The 23,952-nt window shown below is 34.2% G+C and overlaps 1 protein-coding gene across 2 annotated transcripts in view; it reads right to left on the bottom strand.

The window, feature by feature from the left end:
- The window catches only part of CCDC122 (coiled-coil domain containing 122), a 38,253-nt gene extending 14,342 nt beyond the window's left edge, over positions 1-23,911 (bottom strand). Inside the window, exons 1-5 of one of the 2 annotated variants that reach the window (XM_056807648.1) lie at positions 23,778-23,911; positions 17,980-18,065; positions 15,360-15,475; positions 11,945-12,343; positions 10,888-11,004 (exon numbers count right to left, since the gene is read on the bottom strand). In XM_056807648.1, coding sequence (XP_056663626.1) covers positions 10,888-11,004; positions 11,945-12,343; positions 15,360-15,473 — 630 coding nt within the window. In that variant the 5' untranslated portion in view covers positions 15,474-15,475; positions 17,980-18,065; positions 23,778-23,911. The remainder of the gene's footprint in view (positions 1-10,887; positions 11,005-11,944; positions 12,344-15,359; positions 15,476-17,979; positions 18,066-23,777) is intronic. The other variant, XM_056807649.1, reaches the window with a different exon arrangement.
- Positions 23,912-23,952: the final 41 nt, after the last annotated feature.

The following is a 23,952-nucleotide window of genomic DNA, read 5'->3' as shown; positions in this document are numbered from 1 at the left end:
AATCATATCTATCACAAAGTGTTGTAGAAACCTAGTAAATGATCATAGAATTCTTTGTTGTAGTAACATCACAAGAGTGTTGTTTAGGTGATTTGATAATATCCAATCAAATTGTAAATTGTCACATACATAGAAGATTGATTGTGTGTCAAAGACGTATGTACCAAAAAAACCTATATAATAAGCAAACCACAGTACTATGGTAGAGCACTGTGTGTGATGCCGGCATATGTGGATGAATGCACAGTGTGTCTCATCTCCTTATTCCTAACGTGATGTCACATCTGGGCAGAGAGACCTTGGATCTTCAGAGGCGCTGCTGGACGGATCCCTATATATGGGTATTTGCCAGGCATCTGGACTCTATGAACTAGCACACTACCATTTTCACACTATTCCCTTTTGAATTTTCATTAAGCACCAAATCAACAAGCATTTCACTAAGCACTGGTGATACAAAGAAAGTGATTAACTCTGAAAATACATATGTTGATAATTCTCATAAGATTTACAAAATAAGCATATTGGTCAATATTTATTGGTGTTTTCCTTATCACTTCTATGAATATTAATATCATTTATAAATATTTCTATTCTTTTTATCTTCCCCCAATGGAGATATCTAGCAAAATGATGTTAATGCTTTCAAGACTATACTGCCCTCAGTACAATTTCCTTAGTATTTACTTGGCTACTCTTCCTGACTTCATCTTTTTTAAGCCCTTTCAATTTCCTGGATCGTAAACTGGGATTGAGAGGTTATAATATGAATGTGGTGGTTTTGTTGTCAGTGATGGTAACAATAGATTTTTATGTGGGGTGTGATGTGACATAGGAGAGAAAAAGTTGACATCATGGTTGGGAAGAACCCAGGTTCAAGTTCTGCCTCTGGACCTCAATGGCTGAGGGACCTTAACAAAGCATTTTAATACCCATATCAAAGGCATCTAACACCATGAATTAGGTAGAAGGTATGCGCATTAATAGAGATTCTTCATCATGAATTCCCTTTACTAACTAAATCACAAGTCTAAGATCATTCCAAAGAATATAACAGCCAGCCCATTAATATAGTACATCAGTATATCTGTCTATGAGAGGCTAAACAATGAGTCAGGCTGACTCTTGAATAAATCATAAGAGAAAAGTCTGTATTGATTTGGAGAAATTGTATGGTGTTTCAATAATCAATCTCTATCCAGTGTAAAAATTTATATTTTGACACAAATGCTCTTATAGATAATGCTATATGGTTATGGATCTTAGACTACTATGTTTTTTTAAGAATCAAAGTTGTGGGAGACTCAAACTGCAAAGCGTCATACGTCTACATAAATTATGATATATTTCAGATTATGATCTAAGCACTGAGGAAATGATCAGAAGTGCCCTCAGAAACCATCTAGTTCAAAACAACCTCTTAGTTTATAGTCAAGGAAACTGAGGCCCAGAGAGATTAAGTGACTTATCTAAAGCTACACAAGGAATAAGAATCAGATTTAAAGCCAGGTCCTTTAAGTCTAGAGCCAAAAGAAATGAACAAAAATTGATATGGGTTAGCTATATAGCAAGAATCACAGATACCAAATACTTTTTTCAAAAATATAAAAAAGACCTACAGGATGGTGTTTGGCATGATGAATAGATACCTATGGACAATGTAAGGAAGAATATGAGCTAGATTTAAACAAAATGAGAAGATACAGATGTGTTACCAATGATACTGATGGAAAGATACCAATCATAGGTTAAATCAGAGATCCATTGAAATACTGAAATAAATGTTATGTACAGGAATACCTGGCTCTAAAAATCTATGATATTATTACAATGCATTCTGGAGGCTAACAGAAGGTAGAATCAACAATTCTTGTACCATAAATTACATCAAATAATCTAGGGATAATAATTAAAATCTGTACTGTGTTTATCATTTTCACAGATATTTAAGAAAAGAGAAGTTTCAAACAGTAGTTTTGCTTTCAAGGTTGTTAAAAATGTGAAATAATTATTCTCCACATGTTGTATATTAATTCTAAGGTATCTTTTAAGTGTATGTATGCATCACACATATTTGGGATTAAAATAAAGAAGCTAAGAGTGTGGGATAAATCACAGTATGTTTTCAGAGACCTGAAGAGAAAAACTCAAGTTTCCTGATGTTAGCACTGGTTATTTAAAGGACATTAACTGTTAAATAAATGAAAGAATGGGATCATGGGGCTAGAGGGGATTTTGAAAACTGATCTAATCAATTAGACAAAAACATATCTAAACCTGGATCACACTTATGATGTGGGAGGCACAGCTGATACCACAGGTGCAGCTCTCTGAACTATATAATTTTGTATACTGGGTGCAGGAGGGTTAATATCAACAGCAGCTTCCTCAACTAATCAGTGATGGCAATGAAAGATTGAAGGTAGAACCAACATGGCAGAGTCCTATGATGTTCTAATCTAGTCAAACTTTTGCCCAAGCATAGCTTATAACTGGCTGTCTTCAACCATTTCAGCTAAATTGTAACTTTTTTTTTTTTGTATTTTAAGCATTCAAAAGGAAGGCTTTAAACTTAAACATTCTTTAAAAATTGTTTATTTTCAGTTCCCTCTCTTTTCCCCCACACATTAAGAAAGCAAGAAATACAATATTCATTTAGCATATGGAGTCATGAAAAATATATTTCTATATTACCAATGGCTTTCACCTTTCCTTTACTAACCTGTCCTAATTTTTTATAACCTTAATTAACTCTTTATATGCATCATGAAATAAAGGAAAGAGAACTGGACTGAGTTAGGTGAGCTGAGTACTACTCCTGACTCAGTCAATAAACATGAAGTACTTACTATGTGTTAGGCACTGTGATAAATTCTGGGGGTATAAAGAATGGCAAACGATGATTCCTTCCCTCAAGGAGCTCCCAGTCAGAGGGGGAAGACAACAAGCAAATCTGCACACACAAACAAGCTATATACAAGGTAAATGGGAAATACTTAACACAGGAAAGGCATCAGAAATAAGAGGAACAGGGATAGACTTCTAAAAGAAAGTGATATTTTATCTGGGTCTTGAAAGGAGCCAGAAAAATTGGGAGATGAAGATAATGAAAAGGAACATTAAAGATGATTTGAGATAGGAAAACTTTCTTAAATGTGTAGCATTTAAATGTAAAGAATTATCATTATTTCTTCTTGTCTCTACTTTTAGTAGAATGTATCTGGTCACCAACTTGTGTTCTCTGATTTTGGCTAGTCTTGTGGCTTCACTGGAGTAGGGAGCTCCAGGGGAGCAGCTCGCGACTTTCTCTACAATCTGCATCTTCTTTACAGTTTAGAGTGTTAGCATGACTTGGGCAGTGAGAGAGTAAGGGACTTAGTCTCATTGTCAATTCGAGGGAGGTGGACCTTGACACCTGGTCTTTCTGGTGCCAAGGCCTGCTCTTCAATTACTATGCTTAAAATCTTTATATACTTTAAGTCTTAAATCCCCCTGACAGTTTTCTACCTTGGGCAAAATACTTTAAGTATTATTTTCCAAATCCTTAGTCACTTTTGTACCTGTCCTAAAAGAATACATTTATCAAGTGCTTATGCTGTACAAAATAGGTTAAATATACTCTCTTGAATTCTAGGAGTTTAGAATTAATGAATGTTCTCCAATTTCTCTAGTCTTAAGTAGTAGAGCCCAGAACTCTATACAATACAGGCAAAAATCCTTTTGTCACAGATTTCTGCCTGCTTGACTTTCTTAAAAGTTTCTTTTACTACCTTAGCTTTCTTTTTGAGCCCAAATCCATAGTTTTGGCAAATACTATTTTTGTCTTCTAAAAATCATTTATTGAAATTTGTATGCTTGGTTTTTCTTTTTTACCATCTTATTTACTGCCTATGAGCCAGATTTACCTACATTTCTTTTTTTTCTAAGGTGTCTGAAGAGAAACAGTATTTTCATGTACTTATTTCATATAGACCCATATTAAAAACACATTAAAATAATTTATTTAGAAAAAATTACGCTAAATACAGTTAATTTGAATTAATACTTCCAAAGGTACATTAATATAAAAAGCATAAAAGTAAGACTTTCCAAGTGTAAAATATTTGAAAGCATTAAAAACTGAAATGCACCAGTACAATAACCCAAGCAAAGGTCCAATATACTAAGGCTTAGGCCATAGGGGCTGAAGTACTGAAATATATCTATAATTTCCTCAGTGTACCTTGGACCCTCCACTTGAGCACAATTTGACATCTCTTGGGCTCATTTGATACCTCTTGGACTCAGGAGACATTACATCCAAAAAAACTGATAAGCACGTGTCCAAGCTTTTGGCTCTGAGCTCCTCTAAGCTTAAACCCCTTGTCCTTGAATGACCGACACATCTTACATCTTTAGATATAAATAATGGGACCTTGGGCCCCATTAGTAGATCTTCTACCTCAATATCTGGCACATAATGAGTTTATGTTAAGTGCTTGTTGGTTAATTCATTCCACTACTCAGATTCACTTCCACAACAAGGCAGCTGATTAGAAATTTTGTGAAGGACAAAAATGCAAAAGTAGCTGAATTAATAATAGCTGAGATTGATATGACATTTTAAGATTTAAAAACTTTTTTATTTTTTTATCACTTTTGAGCCTCACAACAACCTTGTAAGTTATTATTTGCCACATTTCACAAATATGAAAACAGGTTCAACGCAGTACTCAGGGGAAAATTTATATCCCTGAGTGCCTATATCAATAAAATAGAGAAAAAACAGACCAATGAACTGGACATGCAACTAAAACAAAAAAACAAAAAAACTAGAAAACAAATTAAAATTCCATAACTAAAGACTAAATTGGAAATCCTAAAAATCAAAAAGAAATTAATAAAATTGGAGGCAAAAGAACTATTGAACTAGTAAATAAAACAAGGAGCTAGTGCTATAAAAAAAAAACAAATAAAATAAATGAGCATTGGTTAATTTGATTTAAAAAAGAAATAGAATCAAATTACCAGTATTAAAAATTAAAAGGATGACTTCATCTGCAATTAAGAGGAAATTAAAGCAATAATTAGGAGCTATTTTGCCCAATTATTAGACAATAAATCTGATAATCTAGATGAAATAGATGAATATTTACAAAAATATAAACTGCCTAGATTAATAAAAGAAGAAGTAGAATACTTAAATAATCCCATCTCACAAAAAGAAACTGAACAAGCCATCAACTAACTCCCCAAGAAAAAATCCCCAGGGTCAGATGGATTCACAATTGAATTCTATTAGACATTTAAAGAACAATGAATCCCAATACTATACAAAGTATTTGGCAAAATAAGCAAAGAAGAAATCCTACCAAATTCTTTTTATGACACATATATAGTGTTGATGTCTAAGCCGGGAAGACCAAAATCAGAGAAAAAAAATTATAGACTAATTTCCATAATGAATATTGATGCAAAAATCTTAAATAAAATACTAGCAAATAGACTATAGTAAGTTATCACAAGGATTATTCACTATGACCAAGTGGGATTTATCTATTTATTTATTTGTTTATTTATTTTGAAAACCCTTACTTTCTGTCTTGGAGTCAATATTGTTACCTTCTGTCTTGGAGTCAATACTGTGTATTGACTCCAAGGTAGAAGAGTGGTAAGGGCTAGGCAATGGGGGTCAAATGACTTGCCCAGGGTCACACAGCTGGGAAGTGTCTGAGGCCAGATTTGAACCTAGGACCTCCCGTCTCTAGGTCTGGCTCTCAATCCACCGAGCTACCCAGCTGCCCTCACCAAGTGGGATTTATAAGAGGAGTGCAAGGCTGGTTTAATATTAGGAAAACTATCAGCATAATTGACTATATCAATAATCAAACTAACAGAAAGCACCTGACTATCTTTAATAGATGCAGAAAAAAAGCCTTTGACAAAATACAATACCCATTCCTATTGAAAATACTAGAAAACAGGAATAGAGGGGCCTTTACTTAAAATAATAAGTAGTATCTATCTAAAACCATCAGCAAGAATAATCTGCAATGGGTATAAGTTAGAAGCCTTCTCTACAAGAACAAGAGTGAAGCAGGATGCCTGTCATCACTACTATTATTTGATATTGTACTAAACGTGCTATCTTTAGCAATTAGAATAGAAAAAGAAATTGAGGGAATTAAAGTAGGCAATAAGGAAACTAAACTATCCTCTTTGAAGATGCTCTGATGGAATATATATATATATATTTCTATATGTATATATAATCCTAAAAAGTCAACTATTAAACTATTTGAAATAATTACTAACTTTACCAAAACTGCAGGATGCAAAATAAACCCATATCAATCATCAGCATTTCTACATATTTCCAACAAAGTTCAGCAGCAAGAGTTAAAAAGAGAAACTCTGTTTAAAATCACCATAGGCAATAAACATATTTGGGAATCTATTTGCCAAGACAAATGCAGTAATTACATGAACATAATTACAAAACACTTTTCACACAAATAAAGTTAGATCTAAACAATTGGAAAAACATTAATTGCTCATGATTAGGCAGAACTAATATAATAAAAATGACCATCCTACCTAAATTAATTTACATATCCAGTGCCATGCCAAACTACCAAAAAACTATTTTATAGAACTAGAAAAAATAATAACAAAATTCATCTGGAAGAACAAATGGTCAAGAAGATCAAGAGAACTAATAAAAAAATGTGAAGGATGGTGGCCTAGCAGTACCAGATTTTAAACTTTACTATAAAGCAGTTGTCATCAAAATAATCTGGTGGATCAATGGAATAGTAAAGCAACAATTGACCTGAGCAATCTAGTGTTAACCCCCAAATCTCAGTATTTGACAAGAAATAAGCAGAATCAGGAAAACCCCATATATAGTAAGTACAATATTGTGGGATGATCAAATGTGATAGACTTTGCTACTGACAGCAATATAACGATCAAGGACAATTCTGAGGGACTTAGGTCAAAGAATGCTGCCCACCTCTACAGAAAGAACTGTTGGAGTAGAATGCAAATGAAAACATCACTAGTTTATTTGGGTAAATGTTTTGGGATTTTGGTTTTATAGATTATTCACTTACAAAATGAATAATATGGAAATAAAAAACACCTATTAATTGTCAGGGGTGTAATTCAAATTCATATATTACATGACTTCAGCACATAACAGATACTTAAAGATTGTTGCTTGATTCTAAGTCCAGTGTTCTTTCCACTGTGTCCTCTAATGCCTTACTAAAATCCAAAAGGTATAATGGGTAATACAAAATTATTTTAGCTTTGAAATATATCCTTTCAAGAAATATGCTATTTCAAAAATAATATGTTAGCTGATGTTTTTCTGAGATTTCTTCAGATAAGAGAAAAAGAATGGATAGAAATGTTATCAAACTACTAAGGTTTTAGATGTATATACATATATGATTTAATAAGTTAAGTCTTTTGTTTTTATAACAATCTTGAGGTATTTAATTTTTTAAGTTTTATTTTTTCAACTCCAATAGTACAGTAGTATTAACATAGAACTACTTTTAACTATATTCAAGACAATGAAGCTAAAATTATAATGGAAAAGATATTCTTGACAAAACTGGGTATTATAAGGCTTTGAAACAGTTCATTAATTTTCAGTGCAGAAGTTATCTGATGAAGTAATAAAAAATGAAAACCTCAGACTCATCCACCCTTCCATCTAAAACTAAACATCCATGCCAATGAAATACATGTGAACCTTTAAAGTAGAGGAGTTAACATTTGAGAATATTAATATTGGCCAGAAAAGTAACTTTTTTATTTTTATTCTCAGTGAAATATAAATTACACTCATGGTGGTCTTTAAGAGCCACCACATAAAAATATTCAATCTGTATCTTGTTATTTTTCTGAATTAAATGAAAACAAGTGAGAAACAAAATATTTCTAAATTAATCCTTTTAAGATGCATTATTTACAGATGTGTACATCTGTAAAATCTGTAAAATTTACAGATTTTTATTTTTATCTATTTTTCTCTCTATTCTAAATTTCCTCCTATAACCAACTATCTGAACATGAATTGTCACTAAAGTCTTCTTGTGGTAACATAGTACTATAAAATTAAGTCCTAGGGGCAGTGAGGTGGCTCAGTGGATTGAGAGCCAGGTCTAGAGATGGGAAGTCTGGTTTCAAATCTGACCACAGATACTTCCTAGCTGTGTGACTGTGGTCTTGATTAACTTCAATTATCTATCCCTTATTGCTCTTCTGTCTTGGAACCAATACTTAGTATCAATTCCAAGAGAGGAGATAAAGATTTGAAAAAAAATATTCAATCCTACTTGAAGCTCTGCATACTCTTTATAAAATAATATGGTGACTGCTCTTTCCCTAAATGTCTTCCCTCCATATCTTAATGTGACATGAAGATGACTGAGTTTCTCATAGACTGGGTTAGTAGAATACAAGTCTCGTCTGTTCCTTCCAAGCTGGGTAGTCTAAGGCATGGAGCAGGCAACAGATTGTACCTATGGTATCTAGGGATCTGCCTTTACTAACTTCAGAAAAACTCAAAAACGGAAAGGTCAATAAGTGATGAACTTTTATGAAATATTTTTCAAAATATCACTGATTCTTCTGGGTAAGCCTTCTTTGTCAGGCCCAGCTTGATCCAAATCCCAAAGCTGCTATTACTCCTTTTACTGTGGGGCTAGTTCCTGGAAATGATGGATCAGTCAGCCAATAAGCATCTACTAAGTACTTACTATGTGCCAAGATCTGTGCTTAGTAATGCTGGGGATAGATACAAAGAGAGGCCAAAACATGTTCCTTTCCCTCAAGAAGTTCAGCTTCTAACGAGGGAGACAACATGTAAACAACTCCATATATATCCAATATATACAGTGTAAGTGGGCAGTAATCTTAGAGCAAAAGCACTAGCAGTGAGGAGGAGGGGAAAGAAAGGCATCCTGAAGAAGGGAAGCCAGGGCCTGAATATTGGATATCATGTGTGAGGGCAGCAAGAAGACAAGATTGTAGAATACTGGAAGGGAAAAGAGTAAGATTAGAAAAGTAGGAAGGAACAAAATCGTGAAGGCCTTTAAAACCCAAACAGAAGATTTACTATTTGGTCCTGAAGGGAATAGGAAGCCTAGAGTTTATGGTCTGATTTGTGCTTTAGGATCATTTTGGCAGCTAAGTGAAGAGAGGCTTGAGGATCCTGAAATGGACTAGGAGTGAGGTTGAGAACCTGGGCTCACAGAGCAGTTGTGTGAGTAGGGCTAGAAGGGGTTGACATAGGGGATGGAGGCAGAAATGACAAGCCAGCCACAGATCAGGCACATTGGATGAATATGAGTAAGGAATGAAGAATAGCACCAAGGTTAGGAGCCTGGTTCTCAATAGGAAGAAGGAAGTTCAGAAAAAAGAAGAATTTAGGGAGAAGATACTGAATTCTGTTTTGGACATGTTAAGCTTGAGGTGCCTACATGACATCTAGTCTCCTAGGTTCATTGGTATTTGGTGATATGAAACTAGAGGTCATGAGAGAATTCAGAGCTAGATAAATAAATGAGAATTATCAGCATAAAGATGATAATTGAACTGATTCCATGATGCAGAGACTGTTTTGCTCTTCATTTTTTTTATTCCCAAAGCACAGCACAATGACTAGAAATTAATGAAAGCTTAAAAAGTGCTTTTTTCTATTTATTCATCCATCTATTCATTATTCATTGTTCACTCATTTGTTTACTACGGTATAGCAGAGATCATATCTACATGGATGAAGGACTTATTCTGATGAAAAAACAAGTCCTTTTTATTACTGAAATTAAGTGTAATAACTACTACTTGTGTCTTCATAAACATCCATATGAAATTACAGATTGGGTCCAGAAATGTATAATGCTTCAAGTTAATAGTATCAATGAGTGAGATCAATCATACGAAGTCACACATGCTTCATGACCTTAGAGACGTCACTATTTGCAGTGTCTTTGGACCTAACTACTCTCAGAAATTTTCCTTTATGCTATATGCCCATTTTGTCTTTCTTTTTGTGGCTAATTTCCCTTCAGTGTCTCAAACATCAATTTCCACTTTAAACAATAATTCATCATGCCTAATGCTCCACTTTAAACCTAAGCAAGGCCACAAAACAGGTTTTGCAGCATCCATAGGAATAAAAATGGGTTGTAAGAAAAGTGAAACTAAGGTTATTACGTGACTTGACAAAAGGTAATAAATGGCCTAATCAAGATTCAAATCCTACTGTACAAAAATGGTTTTTTGGGAAGGAAAACTCAGCTTATAATCTACTCCAGGACAAATGTAAGCAAGAAGGCTGAATGCATGTAAATCATTATGGGATTGGATTCTTTAGCTCTCAGCTAAATAATATACAAGGCCTAAAAGAAATATCCTCAATTCCAATTCTTTTCCATAGATATTTCTTATTAATCCTGCTGGGTTTTAATCAGACATTTGGCCTTTTCTTAGCCTTGTGCTGATCCAATGATGTCCAAGGACTCTTCAGTTTAAAACATTGTCTTTTCTAAGGTTTCTCTCAGCTCTATCAGGCTGTATTCCATTTCTACTATTCTGTGGAAATAGAGCTCTAGGATCAGAAGACAATGAAGAGTTTAAGAATCAGTGGATTAGACCTTAAAGGAGATGATATTAGTAAAAATGAGTAGTCAGATCACTCTTTATGGTAAAGTTTTGTGAGTTTCTGAAGAGTAACATTTAAAAATCCAACAAATAATTTTAGATTTTTTAAATTGTATTATTCATTCTTCTGCCTTCACTAGAATGGATAACTAACAATTAACTTCATCAAAATTATTATGTAATCTAGAACTGAATTTTAAAAAATTAACTCAAATACCAAAAACTTACCTCTATTTCTTTTCTCAATTTTTCATGTACTTTTTTCTCTTCCTCCAGCAAATTAATTTTTGTGGAGATAGATGCATCCGCAGTTACAATTTTATCTTTTAGATACATAATTTCTTCCTATATGTAAAATGATAGTACATGGATGAACTGAAGATGAGTACTAGTATATAAAATCTAAGACACAGTTATTATTGTGATTTAAAAACACTGAACATTGCCTAGGAGCTGTTAAGAATCATTTAAGTATTTCTGTTAGGCACAACTAAAATTAGAAACATAGTAAAAAATCCTTAGATTCTGAAACAAAACCAAGAATCAAATGGAAATAAGATGCAATGATTGAGGTAGTCATGGTGGTTATTGCCCAGCAACAGCACTAAGAAATGATTGGCATCCTAAGTTTGTAGCTCCCAGCCTTCAAAGAACAGCAGGAAAAAGAAGAAGATAGCTTAAGGTGTAATCATTAATTCATATTATTTGCATATCAGCATTAGGCATACTAAATTGATTTGAGTTGGTTTGGATCTATCAGTGTGGAACCAAATGCTCCAGTACTTCTCTGAATCACAATTTTTAAACCACAAATAGATTAATTGCTCTCAGGGTTTTTTTTCTGCCTATATATTTTTTGTAAATCTAATTTTATTTTATTTTCAGTTATGCCTTTACATACTAGGCACTGTCGTCATTCATTTCACATATTTGGCAAAGTTGAAAGGATTATGAAAGCCACCTGAGTAGCTTATGAACCTAGTTATAACAGAGTTCAACAGTCAGGCTTAGAGGGCAACTAGGTGGTTCAGTGGGTAGGGAACCACGCTGAAAGAAAGATGGGAAGCCCTAGGTTCAAATGTGACCTCAAACACTTCTCAGCTATTCTGCCTTGGAACCAATACACAGTATTGATTCTAAGACAGAAGGTAGGGGTTTTTAAAAAGACTTGCTGCTTAATTATGAATTAACACTCTCTTGCCAGCTAATGTATCAATCATGTAGCCCTTGAAAGAAAAAAATAATAATAAAAAGGATGATCTCTAAAAAAAAGACTATTTCAAACCTGTGCTTGTTTTATCATGTTTCCATCTGGATTTTGGAGATCGTGGATAAGTTCTTCTTTCTTTTTCATTAATTTTTTAACTTGTTCCTCTTTCTGATGCAGTTCAATCATAGAAGGCCACTTATTTTCTACCTCAGCAATACTTTCTTTATATGCTCTTATCTTCTCATCATATGCATTATTTCTTGTAAGATACTCCTCAAACTCTTCTTGTGCTACTTCTATGGAAAATTTGAGCTTTACATTTTCTGCATGTAAGGATTTGATTTGAGCCTCTAGGCTTTGATAGTGAGACTTGGTTTTTTCTATTTCACTTTCTTGGTGATAAATATGCTTTTCTGTTTCTTTGGTCTCTGCTATGACAGATCCCATTTGTTTCTCAAGCTCACGGACTTCATTCTGTAATATAGTTCAATATGACCATTATTAATTCATGATATTCAACATCAGAGGAAAATCATTGTTTTGATGCATAATACATACAGAAAAATCACTTCAAGAACATGAAAAATATATATTTATAAGTTTTGGAAAATTGATGTACAAGAAAATGAAAAATACAGTGAAGTCTCAAAGTAATTAAAATTTGGAGCTCTTATTTTCTAAAATGTACTTCTAGCTACTTGGTTTTTATTATTTGATTCTACTGCTTTATTTTGTAAAAAAAAGTATTAATAAGCATAACTAAGAAGTGATACTGCAATGCACAGCAGTTGTATGGCAAAGTAGAAAGTGCACTAGATTATGTACCCAAAGATTTGGAATCTACTCCTAGCCAAGAGCCTAAGACAAAAATATTTAACCACTAAACTTCATTTTTTGCAGGTGTATAAAAAGTCTAATTGATATAGCTTATTGCATACTGTTGTTAGGATCAAATAAGATAACATATGTGAAAGTGACTTCAAGCATGAAAGATATTTCATCGTTATACTGTAGAAAAGTTTAATACCTAATAATCAATCAAAAATCTACATTGTCATACCGATATCAATGTCATCAAATCATAGTTGATATCTTGATATTGATATCTAAATCCAGAACTATACTAATTCATATCATTTAGTCAGAGACTAAGAGGAAGGAAAAACACTTGCTAAATGACAATTTCCTTCAAAATTTTAATGAGGGTTATATCCAAGTATATGAATTAGGGAGTTCTATAAACATGCCTATCTACTCCAATTTATACAATTAATTTGAGCAGTTAAGTCTTAGTATATGTTTGAAAAAATTGAAAGATATTGAATTTTATATAAATACAAGATATTTATCATTATTTATTATTATTGTTGCAAGTGGTGATAATGGTAGTAGTATATTTTCAAATTAAAATCTACTTCCTAAAGATCCTTCCACTGAAGTCTTCTTCCGATGATTTAACATGATATCATTGGGATCATGAAAACTATGCTAGTGGAATTCAGACTCTGAAAGGTCCTATGTGTTAAAAGGCTTTGGCCAACGGCTACAAGGACAGCCTATATATCACTCCACATTCAGAAAAGCTAATAACCATGAAGTCAGCCACCCTGTAATGAGTTTTGGAAGCTGTAATAGGTCACAAAATACTGAAAGGATTAAAATCTGTTTGTAATGTAAGAAAGGGAGATCCAGGGGGTTGCAAGGAGAAGCCAGGCTGAAGGAGAGATGAGCTGAAGAGCAGTGGAGGAGGGGCAGAGAGAGAGAGAGAGAGAGAGAGAGAGAGAGAGAGAGAGAGAGAGAGAGAGAGAGAGAGAGAGAGAGAGAGAGATAAGATACCTGGGAGTTCTAAAGGAGTTAGAACTCTGAACCAATGGTCAACAGTCTTCCAGCCTGGGAGGTGAAGGAGGGAAGTGGTTTTCCTGGAAGCTGAGAAAGAGTCCATCCGTTTGGGACCTGTTGTTCCTTCTGGGACCCAAAAATACCTCCACCAGGGCTCTTCAAGAACAGCTACCTGAATTCTCAAGGGGGTTTTGGATTTGGACTTATGCTGGCCAGAGCCATCCAGTTCTTTCCTGGAGATTTCTCTCTTTCTCTCTCCCTGACCTTTTCCTGGACTCCTAAATTAAAAGCTAGTTAGCTGAGAAATTGGAATCAACTTGCAACTGGTTGGAAAAGGGTTCAAGGCACTGAGCCTTGAACCCCAAGAACTTGGGGCACCAGTCTGCCAGAGGGAACAAGCATTAGGGTTTCCTGCTCCCCCACTTTCCTTGCCTGACATCCCTACCTTTCCTTCCCTGTGTGAACCCAAATAAATTGTTTATTACTTTAGAATTAAGTCTGGCTGGTTTCTGATACTTGGGAAGGGGGAAGAAAATTTGGGGAGAATCACATCTTTCCCCAAAAAGGGAAGATTAGCTCAGGATCCCAGTGATCCAAACTGCCCAATTCAAGGAACAACATCTCTTCTTGGTAGTGGAGTGATCCCAGGTTTCTGAAGGGAAGGGACAGTGGGTGTCCCTAAGAAGACCAGAGGCAGAAATTATATGCATAGAGATCATAGGACATAGAAGAAATAAGAGGGTCCAGGGTAGAACTTTGGAAAGTTCTTATGGATTAGGGGTCTGATGTAGGTGATGAGTTAGGAAAGGAGCCTGAGAAGTAACCAAAAAGATAAGAGGCAAAGGAGGAGAGGAGAGAGGTATTTTACAAAAGAAAGAAACAAAGAAAGAAAGAAGCCTTAGAGAAGAAAGAGTATCTAGAAGGAGAAGCTATCAGTTGCCTCAAATGAAGCATACTCACTGGTCAAGAAGGTTTAGTAATGAAATAAGACCTTCTGATATGGTGATTAAGAGCACTGGTAACTCTGGAGAGAGGAACTTTAGTTACTAGACTAAAAGCCAGACTGGAAAGTACTTAGAAGAAAAGAGAAAGTAAAGTATAGACAACTGTTTCATGTCCTAGGAGGGAGGAAAGTCATCAGTCTCCATCCAGGTTAAGTCCCTAGTGGGATAGAGTTTTGAAAATATTAAATTAAAATCTGTTAGTATTTTCTGAGTTAAGCATTTAGCATTAATTGCAAAAAATCATATATATACACACATGTGAACCCTGAGTTATAAAATGGCTATTATTATCCTCATTTTACACAGGAGGAAACTGAGGAACTGAGAGGCTAAGTGGTCATACAGCTAAGAGGACTCAAGCTCAGGTCTTCCTGATGAAAGGATTCCATCCACAACATTGTGCCATCTAACTGCTTTAGTAACTGCTTTTATAAAGCATTGGATATTTTGTATTAATTTTATGTAGAGAATGGTATATTTTCCACATGTCTAGAATGATCATATAAATATAATTAAGCACAACTGAATGGTTGAAAAATCATCCTCAAAAATTAAATGTCGTATCACCTTTAATTATTTCTCTTATATTAATGCAGTATTTTTAAATACATTTGCTATTTTATTAAAAGTGTCATAAATGAAATTACCTGCAATTGTTTCAGAATTTTTTTATTTTTCTCTATTTCAGATGTTTGGGATTGCTGTTGCTCTACAACTTCCTTTACAACATCAGAAAACGAAGAATCATTTTTCTTAGTCATATCTGGAGATAAGAATTAGGTCTATTTTGAAAATTGATCCAAACATTTTGGAGAACAATCTTAATTATGCCCAAAGAGTTACACAACCATATGACTTTTGAGCCAGCAATACCACTATTAGGTCTATTTCCTATGGTAATCAGGAAAAAAGAAAAAGAATCTATATGTTCTATAATGTTGAAAGCAACTCTCTTTCTGGTGGCAAAGAACTGGAAATTGAGGGAATTCCCATCAATTGTAGAATGGCTAAAGAAGTTGTGACATAGGACTGTAATAAAATATTACTGTTCTGTAAGAAATGATGAGCAGGTTAACTGAGAAACAAACATGGAAAGACCCACCTGAAATTATGGAGAGTAAAATAAGAAGAACCAAGAGAATATTATATAGAACAATAGAAATATTATTTGAAGAATGGGTGGTATATGTGTATCTCCAGAGAAAGAACTGATAAATGGAAATAAGACATATATATATATACATATATTCTGAACCCTAAACTAACATAATTGAACCCAAAAAAATGAGAGACAATCCAAACTTTCCTCATAGATTTCTGATGGGAGTTATATCTATTTATTGATTGAAGATGATGCTTTTGCTTTCTTATTTTTGGTAGATCATTTCTAAATGTATTATAATTACAGTAACAACAAGACTGCCATATTATAATTATGGTTGATACATCTTTACACATAATCTTAACATATACATTTTTATTTCTATAACTATACAATATTCCTCCTTTCTAAATTTAACAGCCTCTTCTTTATCTTAATTTGATGTTGCTTTTGACATAATTATCCCGTTTTACAAAATGTTTTTTTGCAGTTGGTGCTGTCCTGGTCCTCCCATACCTGCTCCTTTACTAAGTTCTGAAGTACCTCTTACTCTTCCCACTTTTTCTTGATTGGCACACATGAGATTTTAGCCCTTATAGTCTTTTCCCTCTATCTCTACAGTTTGCTATTTCTCTTTTTCTGGCTTATCTGCTCCATTTTTTATTAACTGATTTGCCAATTCTAGATAGATATCCCTTAATTTTTCTCTATTTAACCTACTGTCTATACTTGAAGGTCACTCCAGTTTTCAAATACCCTCAGGATATTTCCATTTTACCTCACATTCTGCAGATTTAAAAATAGTATTTTGGTCTTTGCTATACAATCCACTTTGCAATACAATCCACTGAGAAGTAAGCAAGAAAATGAAAAAGTTAGACACGGCCTAAATAGAATTGTCCTATCCCCAAGAATGTACACATGTATCAATACTGGAAAAATCATACAGGGAAGGAAAAGTAACTTTTCTTTTTATTGACCCATTGACTCAATGGGTTGTACATTTGTACCTAAAAATCTCATCAGCTATATATTTACCCCTTCACCATGCCAATAAACTGGAAAAATGAAATTTAAAATTAAACACAAAACAAGAAGAACCCTCCAGAAAACAGTTGGGGCTAGGAACAGTGGTGGAGCAAAAAAAAAAAAAAAAGCAAAAAGTCTTTCTCTGCCCTGCACAATATGTGGCATAATAAGTTGATTATACAATTGCTCACTCATTAACTAAAGTACTGGACACAAATAACTCAGAGAAAACATAAGAAAACAGACTAATGAAAGATTTAAATAAATGAGTATTTTTTATACTGCAAAAAATAAGGAAGTTATTTAAACCTTATCTGCATACAAATGAAGAGAAAGCCATTATTGAACAAGTATCTTCTTAAGAGATAGTCTCTATATTAAATATTTATCCTTTATTACCTAGCTAGACCATGATGTGAAAAAGTGTAAGAAAAATAAAGAGGGAAAAGATGGCTCCTGAATCAAGAGATTTACTAGAGACTAGGAAAGACTGAGATAAATGTCTATAAAGCAATTGAAATAAAATCACAGTATTTTCTATGTGGAAGCGACTAGATGAATTCCCTAATCCACTCTTCAAGCATATAGCTAATCCTCTCCTAAATTATTATCCTTATGCAAAAAATTTTGAAGGTTAAATTAGCATCCCACTATGGTTAAGAAGTTAAAACCATATTGCTCTTCCATGCCAATCCATATTCTTCTTTTCCTTTTAACCTCACTCTATGTCTCACTTTTGCTGTGAAGTATACCATTCACTCTTTTCACTGCATTATTCCATGTTCCTTCTGCTTTTACATACATGAACTATAGTTTATCAGTTTAGGTGTTTGGTGTAGCAGTACTAATGAAGCCAAGACCACAAAATCTCTTTAAGAGACCATTGGATTCTTGTGGCCACAGGCTACAGCTTCAATCACAAAATGAATGAATTATTTAGGCCAGTGGTTCTTAACCTTTCTTGAGTTACTGACCCTTTCAGTGTAGTAAAGCCTCTGCACTTTTCAGAATCCTTTTAAATGAACAATATAACATATATAGGAATACAAAATAAATCTATTATATTGAATATACTCATCAAAATTACCTATTATGTATATATATATATATGTTATATACAAGCTTGTGGAGCCTACCTTTAAAGCACCTGATATAGTCCAACTTTATTACTCAACAGAAGAGGAAACTGTGGTTCAGGGAGGTCAAGTGATTCCTTATGGTCCTATTGGGGGGAAATAGAATTAAAAATCAAATTAACGACTAGTGTCCTTCCACCTGCACATGTCTCTGTTTCTTGTCTTGGCCCTTGCTCTTTCACTTCATAGTTAAACTAGATTGTATACCACTAAAGTACATATAGGCTGGCTCTTTTGGGTCCTGCGTAGTTTACAACACAATAGACTGCTCCCCAATATCCAAATGAGTACTTGCTTAGGCAGCATATATTCCCAATATTCTAATGAAAGAGAAAGTATAAAAAAACATACTGACAACATGAAGGACAGACTTAAATTAGTGGTACATTTGCATCAAATAAATACATCGATAAAGATATGCAGCTATTGAGAAAAAAAATCACTTTTATTTTGATCAGACCCTACAATCTACAGAAGTAGTAAGAGGAAATCAAAAGGTTAAAAAAAGAAATCCTGCCATCTATTGTTAAGGTTCAGGAATTTCACATACTAAGAAAAAGCCTGCAGAGATCTAACAGTGTTGACTAATTCAATTATCAATAAGTAATATATTTATTATAGTAGACAATATATCACATAAATATGTGTATATTTATATATAACATATTAGTTGCTTACTAGTTATGTAAGTCATTTATCCTCTCTGACTTATCATCTGTAAAATGTTGACATTGTTTGTAGCCAGGATCAACTGAGATAATAAATATGAAGTAGTTTGCGAACCTTAATGTGCTATATAAATGATAATGATTTTAGTAATTACAACAATAATAAAAATAAAAGTAGTAGTAATGGCAGGAGTATAAGATTTTCAAAATGTGAGTCTCAAACATTGGTAGGTACCAAGAATCTATGTTTTTACTAAACATTGACATTTTGATCTTTATAAAATATAACTTCTGCAGCCTGAATAAATACTATGTCTTACATGGAGACATTTGTTTTGGGTCTAGATCTGTGCTTTCACTGATGAAACCCCCAGTTAGAAAACTTCTAATACTTTAGATCAACAGCTACTCTGCAACTTGAAATTCTAAGGTCACCTGGTCAGAGTGTGTCAGAGCTGGGATTTGAAATCCAAGTCTTTTTCTCATGTTAATATATGTATATATTGTAATAGTAACATATATAGTGCTATTTTCTAAATGTGTGTAGAAGTTGATGTGAGTAATAAAAATATTTAAAACACAAGACTGAATTCATTGTAGTCTTTTGTCATCAAGTATTTTCTTAATAATAGTCACCATTTCATAGTCATGCTTACTATTTCTGGGGCAAGGAACATAAAATATCTTAATATTTAAAGGGAGATGTCCTCATTCTCAAAAAAGGCAGGGAATTGCTCCTCTCCACAGCATAGCCATACACAGAGAAAAGGAATAAAGCTGGTTTACTACACTCAATGCCTACTCAAGTAACAGTTACAAACACATCAAAAACCCTCATAGAAGGTAGAAGACATTGTTAGAGAAATTCCTTCTGGCCATTTGGTCCAGAAGAACAACAATAGCTAACCCCCCCCCCCCCAAAAAAAACTGCTCTTATCTATCTACTTACTCACTCCAGAGGAGCTCCATGTTGCTGGAGGTCAAAAGAAGGAAGGGATCTTGTAAGCAGCCATCATTAAAGTACATTCAAAATTGCCTTTCCTTATCTTGTATGCTTTCTTACCTTACCCCCACTCCAACATGTTTTCTTGATTTTTAACTCAAAAATAGGGAAAATTATATATCCTGCCTATTAATTTCCTATTTGCTTTCTTAGGTTTAGCTTCTCTTATTCTCTGAAGCCTTCCCTTAGTTCTTATGAAAGTAATCTTTCTCTCATATGATCCCACAATACTTTAAACTCTCTTTATAAGATTATAAATTCTTTGTGGCCTAGTGTTCTTATTTATCTTTACTTTTCCAGCCTCTCTCAAAGTGCACTGCACAAAGTAGGTGCTTAAAAATCTTTGTTGTATTAAAATAATTATATGTATAATTTTCACATGATTGTGAAATTAATTCCTTTGAATCTAAGGTTTCATAACAAAAGCTGATGCTGCAAAGGAAGGGGGTGGTAGTAACAGCATGTATGTAGGGTAGAGTTTATTTCATGGAATTAAAGCATTTTTAATTATTTTGAAACATGCCCATCAAAACCATTATGTAAAACTCCATTATGTATGGAGTGCCTCAGTTTGGGTAAAAGTTGGAAATAATGAGGCAAAGAATCATATCCAAGGCTCAAAAGATCCACAAATAGCGGCCTTGAGATGCTAACCAAATGGCAGAGAATACTTAGTAGAAAGGACAGCTGATTTCTTGAAGTACATATGTTCCAGAGAAGTTATATCATCACTGATATTTTCTCCATTGTGAAGGGAAAGGCTATGCAAATAGAATATGAGAACATCTCTCTCCCATGACAACTTCGCTGTTTTAAAATATTCTTTTTCTGTTTTCTCCATTGCTTGGTTTTGAAAGGAACAGAAAATTAATTTCTACCTCTGACTATAAAACACTGGTACTTTTTACACTTGCCTTGCCAACTAATATCTCTGCTCCATGTGAAACATTTGAGCTGGAATGGGCCCTGTACCTTGTGTTTACTGGCACAATTGGATAATATCTCATCCTGAATTCTTAATCACTATATGAAGTAATGGAAATAGGAACCTTGAGGGCTACTTGTCTGATAGAGGCCCTAGAATATCCTCCTGTAGTGTGAGACAGATGACCTTTAAAGATCCCTTCTAGCACTAAGCATCTCTGACAAGAAGTATTGCACAGAAATGGATAGGACTTGATAATTTTTATGTAGGAGATGAGGGAAATAGAAATAAAAATAATATTTAGGTTTCGAATATGAGAAATAAGGTGGAAAATGATATATGCCAATCATGGTGCCACATACAGAAAATGGAAAGTCAGGAGAGTAGATTTAGAAAGACATGAGATAATAATTGTGATTTTTTTTAGCTTTAAGGAAGCTTTACTTCTTTTTAACCCTTAGCTTCTATCTTAAAATCAATACTATAGAAAAGCATTAAGAGCTAGACAATTGTGGTAAAGTATCTTGCCACAAGTCACACATCTAGGATGTATCTGAGGTCAAACTGGTCTGACTCTCTCTCCACTGAGTCACCTAACTGCCCCTTAAAGAAATTTTAAAGAGAAAAGAAATGTAATAGCCTCTGGGAGATTATGTAGGCTTATTTATAAAGAGTGTCATTCATTTTCTCTTTCTCTCTTGCCCTTCCACTTAGTAGAGAATAAGAGGCAATATGATAAAATAGAATGTTGGCTTTGGCATCAGAGGATTTATAGAAATGTTTACTCCTTGAGGGCAGTGGTTGTTTCACTTTTTGTCTCTCTCCCCAGCACCTAGCACAGTGCCTTGTGTATAAGCGCTTTTTTACTAACAGACCTGGTTCAGAACATATGTCTGCAGATTATTGATGTGACTTTAGAAAAGGAATTTAACTTTTCTGGGCCTCAATTTCCTTATCTTTAAAATGAAATGTTCAAATTATATTATCACTGAGATTTCTTTTAGTTCTATTTCTTATGATCAAAGAGAATGGGTTTGAATTTTAGTTTAAGATATATTTTAAAATACTTGACTGATGGGGGAAGCTGGGTAGCTCAAAGGATTGAGAGCCAGGCCAAGAGATGGGAGTACCTCAGACACTTCCTAGCTATGTGACCCTGGGCAAGTTAATTAACCCCATTGCCTAGCCTTATCATTCTTCTAATTTGTAACCAATATTGGTTACAAGGTAGAAGGTGAGGATTTAAAAAAAAAAACTTGACTGAGTATGCAAAATATAAGAATATGCTCTAAAGGAAAGTATAAAGACAGGGAATTTTGGGTAATTATTTATATAAAGACAGGTTAAATATGAGTCTCAACTTAATTTAAGACATGAAGTAACCTCTACTTGAACCTAGCTTTGGGGATTCCTTTGTCTTTTAAGTATTGTGTGACTGCTAAACTACTGGGTGCCACCTATAGACTCAATTGCTGAGCAGGCTCCCCCCCCCCAAAAAAAACCCTAAAATCTGTGAAAAAGTACAGCTGTGATGTAGTTCAGTGAAGCTTCTACTCAGATCAAAACACACACACACACACACACACACACACACCCCACACACACCCTCACACAACTAACTCAAATTCAGTCCTCTATCTACTATACAATTCTTCCTCAGATTTGGAATACCAAGAACTTAATTTTACCAACATTGTAGCTCCTTTCAGTAGATGTAAAGAACAGCAAAGTCAACTCAAAATGCCACTGTCTCCCCTGAAGTCTTTTTTGGTTATGCTGAAATCCAAAAAGCTTTTCCTCCTCTGACTTTATTACAGTATTTTGGTTGTGCCATGCTTATAACATTTATCAGATCTTTTACAATACATTCAATGTACATAGATCCCCTGCTAGACTGAAAGCTCCATAGCAGCAACCTCAGTTTAATATATCTTTGTACAACCCACACAATTTCTTGTCTGTAGTAGAATTACAGGATATTAGAGCTAGGAGGAACACTATTAGTCATCTAATCAAACTCCTCTTTGTAATGCAAGTATACTGAAGTCTGAAGAGATACAAGTCAAATAGTAACAAGACTGGGAGTAGAAGCCAGATTTCCTGACCTCCAGATCAGTACTAATTCTGGTGAACTACACTGTCTTACAAATGAATCTAAATAAATGAATGACCTAAAATGCTGACAATAAATAAATGATTCGCAAAGTTAAAATAGATTAAATATAGCAAAATAATTGTATCCTTTTTGGCAAGAAAAGATATGTGAGCTTGTCAATAAATACTATTGTCAGGTAGATTGTTAACTGATTTAAGGAACAGCCTCAAAGAACAGTTATTAATTAATGGGGTGATTTCAAATTGGAGGTAAGTCTAAGGTGGAATGTCCTGTGATCAGTTCTTGGTCCTGTGCTTTTCAACATTTTTAGCAATGCTTTGAAGGCAAAGATAGCATTGTTACAAGTTTTTTGATGATAGTTAATTATGGATGGCAGTATCCAGTCTATAATATATGATGTATAATACATATATTACATATCTATAATATAGAGTATGTTACATATAGCTAAAATATATACTATATTACAAATCTATCATATATAGCATATTACATGATATTTCTAGAAATATATAGCATATCATATCTATAATACATAGTGTAGTATACATTATATAGTATAATACTAGATATTATATCAACATAAACCTATGTAAATTTTCTAACTAGTTAGAATGTTGGGCTGAATCTATTAAGGTGATATTTAATGCAAATACACATACATTAAGGGGGTGGGGTGGGGGAATTTAAGCATTAACTTAGAGCATAGAAGATGGGAAACTGTGGTTAAACAACACATTTGTTGTGAAAATGATTAATTTTCAGACTGGCAGTTTTAAAGGCTTGTGAGTGACCTGTAGAGTCTAAAACGGATAATGTGCTCTTGGGCTTCACGGAGAGTCTAGAATCCAAAGCAATAGAAGGGGCAGTCCCACTGGACTCTGGATTAGTCAGATTACATTTGGAGTATTCATTTCAAAATGGGGAGCTCAGAGTAATACACACAGTAGGGCATCCTATCAATATCAGCACTTGGTGGCACAGAGTAGGTGTTTTCTTTCACAGATGTTCATGAACTGAAGTACGATTGCATTAAGTTGATACACCTGGAAACTGAGGTCCTCGGGAGCCCCCCAAACCACTTACCAGTGGTTACACAACCAGGGTCTGGAACCCTGGAACACCGTTTGCTGCACGGTGTTCCAGAGATGGCCGCCAAGACCACTTCCCTCCTGCCGAGGAGCTCAAGGAACCAGTCTAAGGGCCCCGCAGCCTCACACACATTGCACGTGGTAGGCTTTCTTGGCAGAGATGGAGCCAG

The sequence above is a fragment of the Monodelphis domestica genome, chromosome 8 (assembly GCF_027887165.1).
Source record: "Monodelphis domestica isolate mMonDom1 chromosome 8, mMonDom1.pri, whole genome shotgun sequence".
NCBI lineage: Eukaryota > Metazoa > Chordata > Mammalia > Didelphimorphia > Didelphidae > Monodelphis > Monodelphis domestica.
This window is presented reverse-complemented; position numbering and strand designations above follow the sequence as displayed.